Source organism: Ovis aries, chromosome 2, assembly GCF_016772045.2.
Source record: "Ovis aries strain OAR_USU_Benz2616 breed Rambouillet chromosome 2, ARS-UI_Ramb_v3.0, whole genome shotgun sequence".
NCBI lineage: Eukaryota > Metazoa > Chordata > Mammalia > Artiodactyla > Bovidae > Ovis > Ovis aries.
Genome location: NC_056055.1, coordinates 144,225,647 through 144,239,370, shown reverse-complemented (window position 1 = coordinate 144,239,370; position 13,724 = coordinate 144,225,647). Strand labels below are relative to the sequence as shown.

Genomic DNA, 13,724 nt, shown 5'->3' with positions numbered 1-13,724 from the left:
GTTTTCAGTCATCTTAATAAATAAATCAGTAATTTTAAGTATTCAGTGTATTTTACTGATATGGATTGCTAAGAAGACTGAGGAATTTGACTCAATATATGTACTGAGCACTTAATATGTATCTGGGAGTAGAAAAATAAAGATGAAATCTGAATTTTGTACTCATCAGAAAATTAAATTAAGCAGCCTTAGTCCAGCATCACTTATTAATGAGAAAGTATAAACTCAAAACCTACCTTTATAATATTTTTATTCCAGCTTATCTCTTTGGTATCAATCATTGTATTAGAATTGTTTAATTTTATTTTAGAGATGGACTTAAAAACATAGTAATGATATACTTCAGTATAGGGCTTCAATAGTTTAGCGGCAAATAATCTGCCTTCCAATGAAGGAGATGTGGGTTTGATCCCTGGATTGGGAAGATCCTCTGGAGAAAAAAATGGCAACCACTCCAGTATTCTTGCCTGGGAAATCCCATGGACAGAGGAGCCTGGCAGGCTACAGTCCCTGGAGTCTAGAGCCAGACATGACTTAGCAATTAAACACACACACATACTTCAGTATAATTTCTTACTGAAGGCATTGAATTTGTCATTGTAATGTCCACATTCCTCATTCTCTGTGTACAATTAACTAGCCAACTTCAATTGGTCTCTTGATTATCAGTATTCTATAGGGATGCTTAGTCTGAGGTATCTTTCATGACTTTTAGAACTATATGAAAATTTATCATTTCCCACATTATATTAATGTTTTAAAAGTTAGTATTGGTATGAAGATTTATACTGGAGAGATGAAGGTTCACTGGCTAAGTGAACAAATAAAACAAATCATTTCATTATTTATGGGCTTTCCTATTTATTAATATTATAATAGCAGCATAGTGACAATCTTTGCACACAAATTTTTCATATATTTCTGATTGTTTCTTTCAAATAGATTTATACTAATAGAATTTTGAAATGCTATAGAGTTTGACCATATTAAAGCTTAGTTCAGTTCAGTTCAGTCACTCAGTGGTGCCAACACATTGCGACCACATGGACTGCAGCATGCCAGGCTTCCCTGTCCATCACCAGCTCCTGCAGCTTGCTCAAACTCATGTCCATCAAGTAGGTGATGCCATCCAACCATCTCATCCTCTGTCGTCCCCTTCTTCTCATGCCTTCAATCTTTCCCAGCATCAGGATCTTTTCCAATGAGTCAGTTCTTCACATCAGGTGGCCCAAGTATTGGAGTTTCAGCTTCAGCATCAGTCCTTCCAAGGAATATTTGGGACTGATTTTCTTTAGGATGGATTCACTGGATCTCCTTGTAGTCCAAAGGGCTCTCAAGAGTCTTCAACACCACACTTAGAAAGCATCAATTCTTTGGTGCTCAGCTTTCTTTATAGTCCGACTCTCACATCCATACATGACTACTGCAAAAAACATAAGTTTGACTAGATGGACCTTTGCTGGCAAAGTAATATCTCTGTTTTTTAATATGCTGTCTAGTTTGGTCATAACTTTTCTTCCAAGGAGCAAGGGTCTTTTAATTTCATGGCTGCAGTCACCATCTACAGTGATTCTGGAGCCCCTCAAAATAAAATCTGTCACTGTTTCCATTGTTTTCCCATCTACTGCCATGAAGTGATGGGACCGGATGCCATGATCTTAGTTTTCTGAATCTTAAATTTTAAAGCCAACTTTTTTACTCTCCTCTTTCCCTTTCACCAAGAGGATCTTTAGTTCTTCTCTTTCTGTCATAAGGGTGGTGTCATCTGCATATCTGAGGTTACTGATATTTCTCCTGGCAGTCTTGATTCCAAGTTGTGCTTCATCCAGCCTGGCATTTTGCATGATGTACTATGCATTAAGTTAAATAAGCAGGGTGACAATATGCAATGCTGACATACTCCTTTCCCAGCAACAACCAGTCTGTAGTTCCATGTTCAGTTCTAACTCTTGCTTCCTGACCTGCATACAGATTTCTCAGGAGGCAGGTCAGGTGGTCTGGTATTCCCATCTCTTTAAAAATTTTCCAGTTTGTTGTGATCCACACAGTCAAAGGCTTTGGCATAGTCAATAAAGTAGAAGTAAATGTTTTTCCGGTATTCTCTTGATTTTTCAGTGATCCAATGGATGTTGTCAATTTGATCTCTGGTTCCTCTGCCTTTTCTAAAACCAGCTTGAAAATCTGGAAGTTCACAAGTCATGTACTGTTGAAGCTTGGCTTAGAGAATTTTGAGCATTACATTGTTAGCGTGTGAGATGAGTGCAATTGTGTGGTAGTTTGAACATTCTTTGGCATTGCCTTTCTTTGGGACTGGAATGAAAACTGACCATTTCCAGTCCTGTGGCCACTGCTGAGTTTTCCAAATTTGCTGGCATATTGAGTGCAGCACTTTAATAGCATCATCTTTTAGGATTTGAAATAGTTCACTACTAGCTTTGTTCGTAGTGATGCTTTCTGAGGCCCACTTGACTTCACGTTCCAGGATGTCTGGCTCTAGATGAGTGATCACACCATCATGCTTATCTGGTCATGATGATCTTTTTTTTTGTATAGTTCCTCTGTGTATTGTTGCCACCTCTTCCTAATATCTTTTGCTTCTGTTAGGTCCATACGATTTCTGTGTTTTATGTGCCCATCTTTGCATGAAAGATGGCTAGAGAGGCATAGTCTTAAATTCCGCTCTAGAGAGATCAAACTATATAACTCCTATAGCAGTGTCTATCTTACTGAATTCCCATTAATATTAACTGTTACTGTATGGTAGAGAGAAAAGTATATCCTCTTTTTAATTATTAATGTGGTAGAATTTATAATATGTTTATCAGTAGCATTAGCATTTAATATTTTTATATAATGTGAATTATCTGTTGGTATTTTTACTCATTATTCTATAAAAGTATAGTATATTTTGGGAAATTCATAAGAATTTGATAATTTATCAAGTATGTTAACCTTTTGCCTTTTTTTTTTTTTTTTGCAAATGTATTCTCTAGTTTGTTTTTCTTCTCATTGTTTTGATGCCTAAATGACTTTGATTTTTAGGCAATCAAGTCATCAAATTTTGAGGTCTTTTTCCCCCCATATTTAAGTTTATAAATGCCTCTGGATTCAGAGATAATACAAATTTTCACCTAGATATTCTGCATATAAAACAGCCTCATATATTCTACATTATAGAAAGTCTTCATATTTTTATATTAATGGACTTGCCTCTAAATCTTTATAATTATTTTTTGATATATGTTATGAGGTAATGATCTAATTTTTTTCATAAAATTATGACTCAGATTGACCTATGTAATCAATTAAGATATTCTTTGAATATAGACTCTAAGTATTTCTGAAAACTAAAAAATAAATTGGTGAGGGATATGTGTGTGTGTTTAAATGTGTTTATGTCTGTGTGTTTTTGTATGTGAATATGTAAATATGTATGTTTATGCATTTGTCTGTTTCCTGAGATATTCACTGCAACTTATTAGCATCATGTATAAGGTATTCCTTAAGAATAAAAACTAGGTATACTTAGAAAATCTTTATCTCCAAAGGGACAAGTTTATCTTGAAAGACAATAATCAAGCCAAAACTCAAAACAAAGCACTTATTTATAGCATCATGGAACGGGCAAACAACTAAGCCCACTTTTCACAAGAACCTAAGTTAAAAGTGGCGGGAAAAACATGTCTGAATCCATTTTGACAACATGTAGACTAAAATGTTATTTCATGGCAGCATTTAGAAGCAACAAGGCTTTTCTTTCTCTCACTTTATGTGCCAAGTAAAAAATATCAGTTTGACAACTATTTTTTAATTATCTCGCCTGGGTTCAATCACTGGGTTAGAAAGATCTGCTGGAGAAAGGAATAACACTCCAGTATTCTTGCCTGGAAAATTCCATGAATGGGGAGCCTGGCGGGCCACAGTCCATGGAGTTGCAAAGAGCTGGACATGACTAAGAGACTAACACTTTCTTAAGCGATTTGAGTTATATTTGCAATAAATACTGATAAGAAATGCTATAATAGTTACATCTTAAAATTTTTCTTTTTAAACAGATTTTCTAAACATTTGTTTAATCAAAAATGTTTGTGATATTTGTATAGTATTAGTTATTATTTTCATTTAGCCATACACATATTTGGGCTTCCCTGGTGGCTCAGCTGGTAAAGAATCCACCTGCAATGCAGGAGACCTGGGTTAGATTCCAGGGTTGGGAAGATCCCCTGGAGAAGGGAAAGGCTACCCACTCCAGTATTCTGATCTGGAGGATTCCATGGACTGTATAGTCCATAGGGTCGCAAAGAGTCAGACACAAGTGACTTTCACGTCATTTCACTTCATACACATATTTATTATTTTATCAATTTTATTATGCTTTAAAAAAATGTAAGCTTTATTACCCAGACACAGTGGCTGAAGTGTTTTGAAGGTTCTTCAAAATAATTCTTTCTATTCTTTGCTCTTTTAAATAGGTCACTTTTATTTTTTGGAAGGGCAAAATGATGCTCTGCTTTGTGGCAACAGCTCTGATGCAGGGTAAGTGCTGTTTTGTGTCGAGCCTCAGTCCACACTGCTCCCTAGGCCTTAACCTGCCACTTCCTGCCCACCCTGCCCCCACTTGCTCCTCATTCAAAGCCCTCCATAAATTCCACTTCACGCTGACTCAAAATAGCTGGGATAAGTGTGGATTCTCACCTCCTTCATACACTCATGCAGCAATTATTTTTCCATACTAGGTCACAGCTAATCTTCCAAATTAGTTCAATGGAAAATAGAAAAACAATACATGTACATAAAAAGCTCGTTAATAGAATTCATAACCATGTTCTTTTATAAGTGTGATATTCTATATATACTAATGTGGTCTCCATGGCATAAAATATATCTGAAGATAATATCAGTATCTGATCTGTGGTGAGTCCACATTTAGCATATTTTAGCAAAGTGGTTAAGAGCATAGACCGGAGAGTTTACACAAATTCAAACCCGAACCTCACCATATAATGTCACCTCTCCTTGCCCTGATTTCCCCATGGGATAAGTGGGAATAAATTATAAGGTGGCTGTGAGAATTAAATGGATTAATGAATGTATAGCTATTACAGCATTCAATAAGTACTTTTAATTATCGTAACTGGCATTATGTGAATGCTTGTTTTTAAGAAGCATTTTCCCTGGAGCTAAAGCTGGGAGGAAAATTCAGAGAAATAGTTCTTTCTGTATTTACGAGATTTTAGAATCACAAATGGAAGTCTGATGTTCTTTCTGAGGGAGGTGCTATTGTGGACACTAGTAACTAGTACCTGTAGCAGAATCCCCAATAGGAACAAGCTTTGCATTTAGCTCATATGATATTATGCTGCGTTTATTTCCAGATCTTAATGATAAGTAAAACAGACTGATTTTAACTCTTCTCTGTACTGTACTAAGTGTTTTACATATGATGCCTTATTCAGTGATTGTAACTTTGGAGGCAGGTTCTGTTATTAGCCTTTTCTTACATGCAAGGTGTTCCAAACCAGCAACTTGCCCAAGATCACACAGCCCAGAGTGTCAAACACAATGTTGAGGCCAGGTCAGCTTAATCGGTAAGGTCATACTGTGAAATGTTCACTCTGCAGACTCATTCACTCCTCTTGGTATGCACCCCCCCCATCTTTTTCTTACCCCTCTTTCCTACCTCCAGATCCAACACACTTCTGCCTCTAGATATCTTCAGTGAAAATCAAACTTTCCCTTGCAGACTTATTTTTCTGTTCATCTTCACAAATCTCAGAAGATAATAATTATAATATGATTGCTCTTATAGGGAGGCATGATAAATATAATAATGGCAATCGTGAATCACAGAGAAATCCACAAATAGACTTAGCAGATCCTGTTGTTATGTAAATCAGTCCCCTTAGTCCTGGACTCAGCACTGAGTAAAGTGAGAACAATCTGCTTTTTCTTGTGTTGCATAAAATAGACATCAGGGTCCACAAAAACAGGAAAACCAGCCATCCAACTTTCAGTGACTGATGTCCCCTCTTTCTTTTCACCTAATCACAGCCAGTGTCCAGAAGGATACATCTGTGTGAAGGCTGGTCGAAACCCCAACTATGGCTACACAAGCTTCGACACTTTTAGCTGGGCTTTCCTGTCCTTATTTCGTCTCATGACTCAAGACTTCTGGGAAAATCTTTATCAACTGGTGAGAACAATGAAATGATTCTTCTGGGAAGCATGAACTCCTGAGATCAAGAGAACTGCTGTAAAATACTTTCTTACTGAGAGTGCATGCTTGTAACATTCTGTATAAAATTTAATAAAATATCTCTTCCATTTTTACAGACACTACGTGCTGCTGGGAAAACATACATGATATTTTTTGTGCTGGTCATTTTCTTGGGCTCCTTCTATCTAATAAATTTGATCCTGGCTGTGGTGGCTATGGCCTATGAGGAACAGAATCAGGCAACGCTGGAAGAGGCGGAGCAGAAAGAGGCTGAATTTCAGCAGATGCTCGAACAGCTTAAAAAGCAACAGGAAGAAGCTCAGGTATAGTAGCAAACATAGAGCCCCTTTGTGTTTATCTCCATCCTCTGACCATACTGTCAAGATCACAGATATTTAAACACACAAAATCAGCAGTGATAACTGACATTAGGAACATGCCATATGTGTTTAATAAGCGTTAGGAGCCTATTTGGTAATTAGAGACTTATTCTTTTATTTTGATGATTACTTGGGCTTCCCTGGTGGCTCAGACTGTAAAGAATCCACCTGCAATGCCAGAGACATGGATTTGATCCCTGGGTTGAGAAGATAATGCTGAAGAAGGGAATGGCTACCCACTCCTGTCTTCTTGCCTGGAGAATCCCGTGGATGGAGGAGGCAGGCAGCCTACAATGCATGGAGTTGCAAAGAGTCATACACGACTGAGCTGCTAACATCACCTAACTATAGTAATAGCATACGAACATGGCAAATTATAATGAGATTATTGGCAGTTTTTTTCTCCCTTGTGACCCTTCATTCACTCAAGCTCACAAAGTAGTTATACCTACATGCCTTCAATTGAACTATTTTCTTAATCTTCTGAAGAAGCAGAATTAAGTTCTGGTTGCTTCTTCTTTAGAGTCACTAGAGGTGGGAAAGGTCAGAAAACCAAGGTCAAACTGAGAAGATTATTTTATAGAGTCTGGAAAAAAAGACAAAGACCTATTTAATATTTATTTTCTATTTGAAGAATTCAAATGTAAGTTTGTGGACTGCGTAAAGGAAACACTGGTACATAATCATGCTAAATCATTACGTTCTGTGCCCACTACCCTGTAAATCTTATAATTCGGACTTTATGAAGTTTCAAAATAATTTCTCTAGTTATATGTGCTTGACTTAATGTTGTTAATCCAATCACCTATATTCATTTTTATTGAATGTAGAGTACAATTCCCTTTTAACACTGAGTATCCTAATATGTAATAAAGATCAGATAAATAAAATTATATTGGAATAGCAGCAGCAATATTGAGCACTTTATCTTTCCAATAATTGTACTGTTATAATTTATAAATTCAGATTTGTGGACCCCATCTTCCTTTTGAGGGTTTTCTTATATACAGTCTCTAACTTGTTTTCATTGTGCATTTCTTAGTGAAATAATCATTTTAAGTCAAAGAGAATAAAAGGTTTATTAAAACAAAATACTTGACTGAATTAAATTTAAATATTTATACTGGCACTAAAAGTCATTGTCAAGTGGAAGTGTGCTAGATCAGGTTAAAATAGGAAACCTTTAGTTCTTAAATTATTTGCTTCTTATGACATTGTTTAAATAATAGAAAAAATCTTTATGATATTTGAGTGTCTTGTGCATTTTATTAGATAATTAGAATGTGTAGTGTGAAGACACAGCTTGAAGATCTTCTTTGAAGTCACATGTGCCATCTTTCACTTTTCTCTTAATTTTAATTCTTTCATTGGCTTAATGATAATGTGTGTGTGTGCTAAGTTGCTTCAGTCATGTCTGTCTTTTTGCAACTCTATGAACTGTAGCCTGCCAGGCTCCTCTGTCCATAGGATTCTCCAGGCAAAAATACTGAAGGGGGTTGCCATGCCCTCCTCCAGGGGATCTTCCCAACCCAGGGATTGAACCTGTGTGTCTCTTACATTGGTAGGTGGGAATTTTACGACTAGCACTACCTGGGAAGCCCGACAATGACAATATATGAGCTGTTTTCCAAAATACATACTAGAATGGAGAATCATTTTTTTAAAATCACATATTCATGATACCAAAGATAAGTGAAGCAGTGACATGGATAGAGGTTTTCAAAGTTTATGCGCAACTGCCATTTCCCTTGGACCCTTCTAGGCAGCAGCTGCAGCAGCTTCAGCTGAATCAAGAGACTTCAGCGGTGCTGGTGGGATCGGGGTTTTCTCAGAGAGTTCTTCAGTAGCATCAAAGTTGAGCTCCAAGAGTGAAAAAGAGCTGAAAAACAGAAGGAAGAAGAAGAAACAGAAAGAACAGTCTGGAGAAGAAGAAAAGGAAGATGGGGTCCACAAATCTGAATCTGAAGACAGCATAAGAAGAAAAGGTTTCCGGTTTTCCTTAGAAGGAAGCAGGCTGACATATGAAAAGAGGTTTTCCTCTCCACATCAGGTAAACATATGATATTATATAAATTGCATTTGTTACAGCAAACACATGCATTTATAATATGCCAGAATTTGGTTAGAGATAAAACTGCCTTCCTCCTTGATGACACGATACTTTCAGAATGGTAATGATTGATGAATAAGTTTTGGTTATCATCTCAAGGAATTTGTGAGTTTTACAACTTTTTGGAATTCCAGGAAAGCATTTTTAGAGCATAGATCCCACTGCACTTGGGAAGACTTGTGATTTTGAGATTTCCCTAAAGACTGGTAAGCATCTCAGGGCAATTTTCCACCTGAAGAATAATCAGCAGATGGTCCCCGTCCCTTCTTAGCTGTGGTGCCTGGACCCAGTAACTGTCAGTTTTCTGAGTGGCAGCTTCCTAGAACTGAAGAGTGGATTCTCTCAGACCATCTGTGCAGTTGTTCCCATCCACCTGCCAACTTCATATGAGGAATGTATTCTTTGTGTTCTTATTTCAAGGGAAACCAGAGCAACATCTTTTCTAAAAGTGTCATCAAAAATTTTAGGTAGATGCACACTGAGGAAGATCTATGATGCTAAATAAACAATTGTGGTTAATTGCACTTGATTACCTGTGTCTCATGTTCAAGGAGACTTGAATGAAAATAATATGTTGACTTATATAGTACAGAAAATGTTATCTAGATGCTTCTGGCTTATCTACCAACACCAGCTGCTGTAACTTTGAAATTTAGGATCATTAATTGTTTTTAAAATTATCAAAAGATTTACAGGTTTTTGGTACTGAAAAATTTCATGTCCATACAATTAACAGTAACAATTTGAACACCGACAGCATTGATAATGGCTAACACTTACATGGTGCATTGCTTCTTATGGTATAAACTTATTGAGGCCACTCACTGCAGCCCTAGGGGGTACTGTCATCCTCATCCCCAATCTGCAAATGTGAAGACAAGGGGAGGGGTGGTATTCTTTGTTGAGTTTTGTGTTTGGCATTCTTCTTCTTCTACCGTAATTAATGTTAACAACTCTGAATATGACTGTTTTCACCTCTTTTTAAGCTCAGTGAAGTTAAATAATTGCCCAATGTCATATAGTTATTAAACTATATGTCATATAGTTATTAAAGGTTGAAGTGGCATTCACAGTTGGCCTGACACTGAAACCCTTGAACTTTCTGCTGTATTAGGCTGACTAGAAAGAATATTTTTTAAAAAGTCTTAAGAAACTGATGAGAAAACTTACAATTTGATTTCGTTTAAAAGATATGTATATTTAGGATTATATATGTTCTTTGTATCCACAGTCTCACATAACATTATGTTTAATATGTATATAATTTTTATAGGTCAGCCTCATTCACTCTAAGTCTAGGTAACATTATGAGATATGCTAAATGAAAGGATTAGTGCAGTTGAATTCAAATTTGAAGTAGAACCTGTTTTAAATTAAGTACCAGCATTTACTCACCCTTGTTCATGTTGTTGTCATAATAATTAAGATTCCGTTAGTAGAGACATGAATCTCAATCAATGTGAATGTAAAGAAAATAAAATCTCCCTTTTAGAGTATTGTTTGTTTTGAAGGAAGGAAAGAGGGAAAAGAGAGAGGGAGAAAAGAAAGGAAATCGTTAGCTGGGGAAAAACTACCAAAATTTGAAACTGAAAACCAGATACCAGATGCCACAGAGAGTCACCCCAGTGTGCTTTATTTTGAGGCCAATAGAACTAATTCTAGGCGGAATAGTAAAGTCTGAAAATGTTAGGTTCTAGCTCACCTTTTTCTGTACATGTTATCCAAAGACGTAACATTTTCCCCATACCGTCTTCTTAAAACTTCTGCTTCCTAACTAGCTGGGTATCATAGGTGATGACTGACTTATACAACATGTAATATCTGGCTCAAATGGATATCTGTTTCTGAAGTGGTATTTGTATAAAAATAGAACTGAAGATTTTTATCTGATAAATAAATAATCAAGCAACTAATTAAGAAGATGGAGAGGGCAATGACGATACAAAGAGAGAGAGAGAGAGAAAAGGAGGGAGAAAAGGGAGGGATGCTGAAGTCATACTAATTTCACTTTGCAAGACCCTGTAAGAAATACTGAAAATAGTGAGCCTGGGTACAGTGTTGAAGAGTCCATAGCTTTTGCTAAGTTTTGCAAGGGCACAAGGCCCAAATGTATTTAAAAAACTATTGTTTTATAGGGACATGATGGGCAATTGTATTGGTAACCATTGATATTTTCATATGAAAAAATATAATATATACTTTTACCACTGGATTATAATTTCCTCAGAGCAGGTTGATTGTATGAAATACTTTTTAGACTTCTTAAGACTTCTTATTGTGGGATAAGGGAAAGAAGGAATTCAAGAGTGCAGTTTCTAACCACGGCTCAAGATAATCTGGATATTTTATTTTTAAAGCCTTTATAAGATACTGTTGGCCTTCTGAAGTTATTATTTCCCTCTGTATTTGTGATAAACCAAAGATCCACTTATTATGGCAGATTGTTTTCTTATTGTCCATCCATCCTCTATTTGAAACAGGACATTTGATTGCTATCAGTTCAGTTCAGTTCAGTCCAGTCTCTCAGTCATGTCCAACTCTTTGTGGCCCCATGAATCACAGCACACCAGGCCTCCTTGTCCATCACCAACTCCCGGAGTTCAGCCAAACTCATGTCCATTGAGTCGGTGATGCCATCCGACCACCTCATTCTCTGTTGTCCCCTTCTCCTCCTGCCCCCAATCCCTCCCAGCATCAGAGTCATTTCCAATGAGTCAACTCTTTGCATGAGGTGGCCAAAGTATTGGAATTTCAGCTTCAGCATCAGTCCTCCCAATGAACACCCAGGACTGATCTCCTTTAGAATGGACTGGCTGGATCTCCTTGCAGTCCAAGGAACTCTCAAGAGTCTTCTCCAACACCACAGTTCAAAAGCATCAATTCTTTGGTGCTCAGCTTTCTTCACAGTCCAACTCTCACATCCGTACATGACCACTGGAAAAACCATAGCCTTGACTAGACAGACCTTTGTTGGCAAAGTAATGTCTCTGCTTATGAATATGCTATCTAGGTTGGTCATAACTGTCCTTCCAAGGAGGAAGTGTCTTTTAATTTCATGGCTGCAATCACCATCTAGAGTGATTTGGGGGCCCAGAAAAATAAAGTCTGCCACCTTTTCCACTGTTTCCCCATCTATTTGTCATGAAGTGATGGGACCAGATGCCATGATCTTAGTTTTCTGAATGTTGAGCTTTAAGCCAACTTTTTCACTCTCCTCTCTCCCTTGCATCAAGAGGCTTTTTAGTTCCTTTTCACTTTCTGCCATAGGGTGGTGTCATCTGCATATCTGAGGTTATTGATATTTCTCCTGGCAATCTTGATCCCAGGTTGTGCTTCTTCCAGCCCAGCATTTCTCATGATGTACTCTGCATATAAGTTAAATAAGCAGGATGACAATATACAGCCTTGACATACTCCTTTTCCTATTTGGAACCAGTCTGTTGTTCCATGTCCAGTTCAAACTGTTGCTTCCTGACCTGCATATTGATTGCTATAGATTTATGTAATTAATGTAAGCAGTGGAAGTTGAGGCTAACACATGGAAAACAATCATTTTTCATATAGCTGCCACATACACCTTTGAACTTTGAGAAACATTGTGTCTAATTGTATAACTTAAACTTATTTCTCTCGAAATCATCTACTGGCACTAATTGAGGGCAGTACTTGTACTATAAAAATATAAACTAAGAGTGGTACATATACGTAATTTCTACTTTATTTCCTATTGTCAAGCATTTATTGTCTGGCTTTCTTTCTGAGGTAATGCTAACCAGTAGGTCATAAGTTCTGTAGATATTATGTCCTTATATCTAATTCAAAGTCCCTTGTAAATAGAGAAAGGAGACATGAAAGAAACTGGATAGTGTAGGAGAGATTTTAAAAATATTCATATGGAAATAATAAAGGAAATGAATTATTTTACTAATGAAGTTGATAATAGGATGAAAAAGCATGAGTGTAGGAAAACAAGAAATAAGTTCTTCTGGGAGAGTAGATCAGTATTCTTAGATGTGATTCTTTCTGTAAATAATGACTAAGATCATATAATATAAGATAGTATTTAAAGATTACAGACATTTTATAGATGTTCATAGGTGTCACTGAGAAAATCATTCTTTAGCTGAAAATAAAATTAAATGAATACTTATTAGTCAGGTAATGTAAAATATATATAGGTACAAAATAATAATTTTAGTTAGCTTTAAATCCTTTGGAGATAAAAAGATGAAACTAGTAATGCTTAAATGATGGGTTGGTATTCTATTAATAATCATAGAAATCCAACTTAAGCCAGCTTAAGCAAAAATGAGAATTAGATCATGAAAATAATATCAATGAGTAGATTTAGGCACAGCTGGACTCAAGGGCTCAAAACATGTTACTAGGGCTAAGTATCTCTCCACATCTACAGATTCCTCCAATATGGTGATAAGATGCCCACCATGGCTCCGAACTTATAGTCAGTGGTTTTTAGCAACCTCAATAAAAAATGCACCCCTTTCAGTTGCAAAAGAAATTGGTGACTGTCAGTGGACCATTCAGAGTCCTCTACCTATTTCTAAACCGTCTCCATGGCCAGAGGCATGGAATACACTCATTGGCTAGACCTGGATCATGGGCTTGCCAGAGACCATTTCTTGAAGATAATCAGGGTACTGCCAACAGACAAAGGACAAATGGACATTGGAGAAGCAGCAACAAGTGCTCCCTAGAGTGAAGTTGCAGCAGCAGCAGCAGCAGTAAACAGCATAGGATTCATTGTGCTCAATGCTACTGTGCTTGAGAATCAAGGTAAAATGAATGATGCCAGTGACATTGTAGCCATCTAGAAAATTGTTAAATGATTGTGACTAGACACTTAGTGAAAACCAGGTTTTCGTAAATATGGTGCTCTTCAGATTTCTTGAAACAGACAAAAGAGTGAAAATCAGGGAATGAATCATACAGTCTTTCAGTTTGATTTGTTTAAAGTATTTATGAGGACTGTTATAAAATATGCAAGGGGAAGGGGAGA

At 36.7% G+C, this 13,724-nt stretch overlaps 1 protein-coding gene across 3 annotated transcripts in view; it reads left to right on the top strand.

The window, feature by feature from the left end:
- The window catches only part of SCN2A (sodium voltage-gated channel alpha subunit 2), a 143,202-nt gene that overhangs the window by 71,114 nt on the left and 58,364 nt on the right, over window positions 1–13,724 (top strand). For all 3 annotated transcript variants that reach the window (XM_004004640.5, XM_004004641.5, XM_042243786.1), the window contains 4 exons: window positions 4,473–4,536; window positions 6,052–6,193; window positions 6,334–6,540; window positions 8,360–8,647. In XM_004004640.5, coding sequence (XP_004004689.3) covers window positions 4,473–4,536; window positions 6,052–6,193; window positions 6,334–6,540; window positions 8,360–8,647 — 701 coding nt within the window. The remainder of the gene's footprint in view (window positions 1–4,472; window positions 4,537–6,051; window positions 6,194–6,333; window positions 6,541–8,359; window positions 8,648–13,724) is intronic.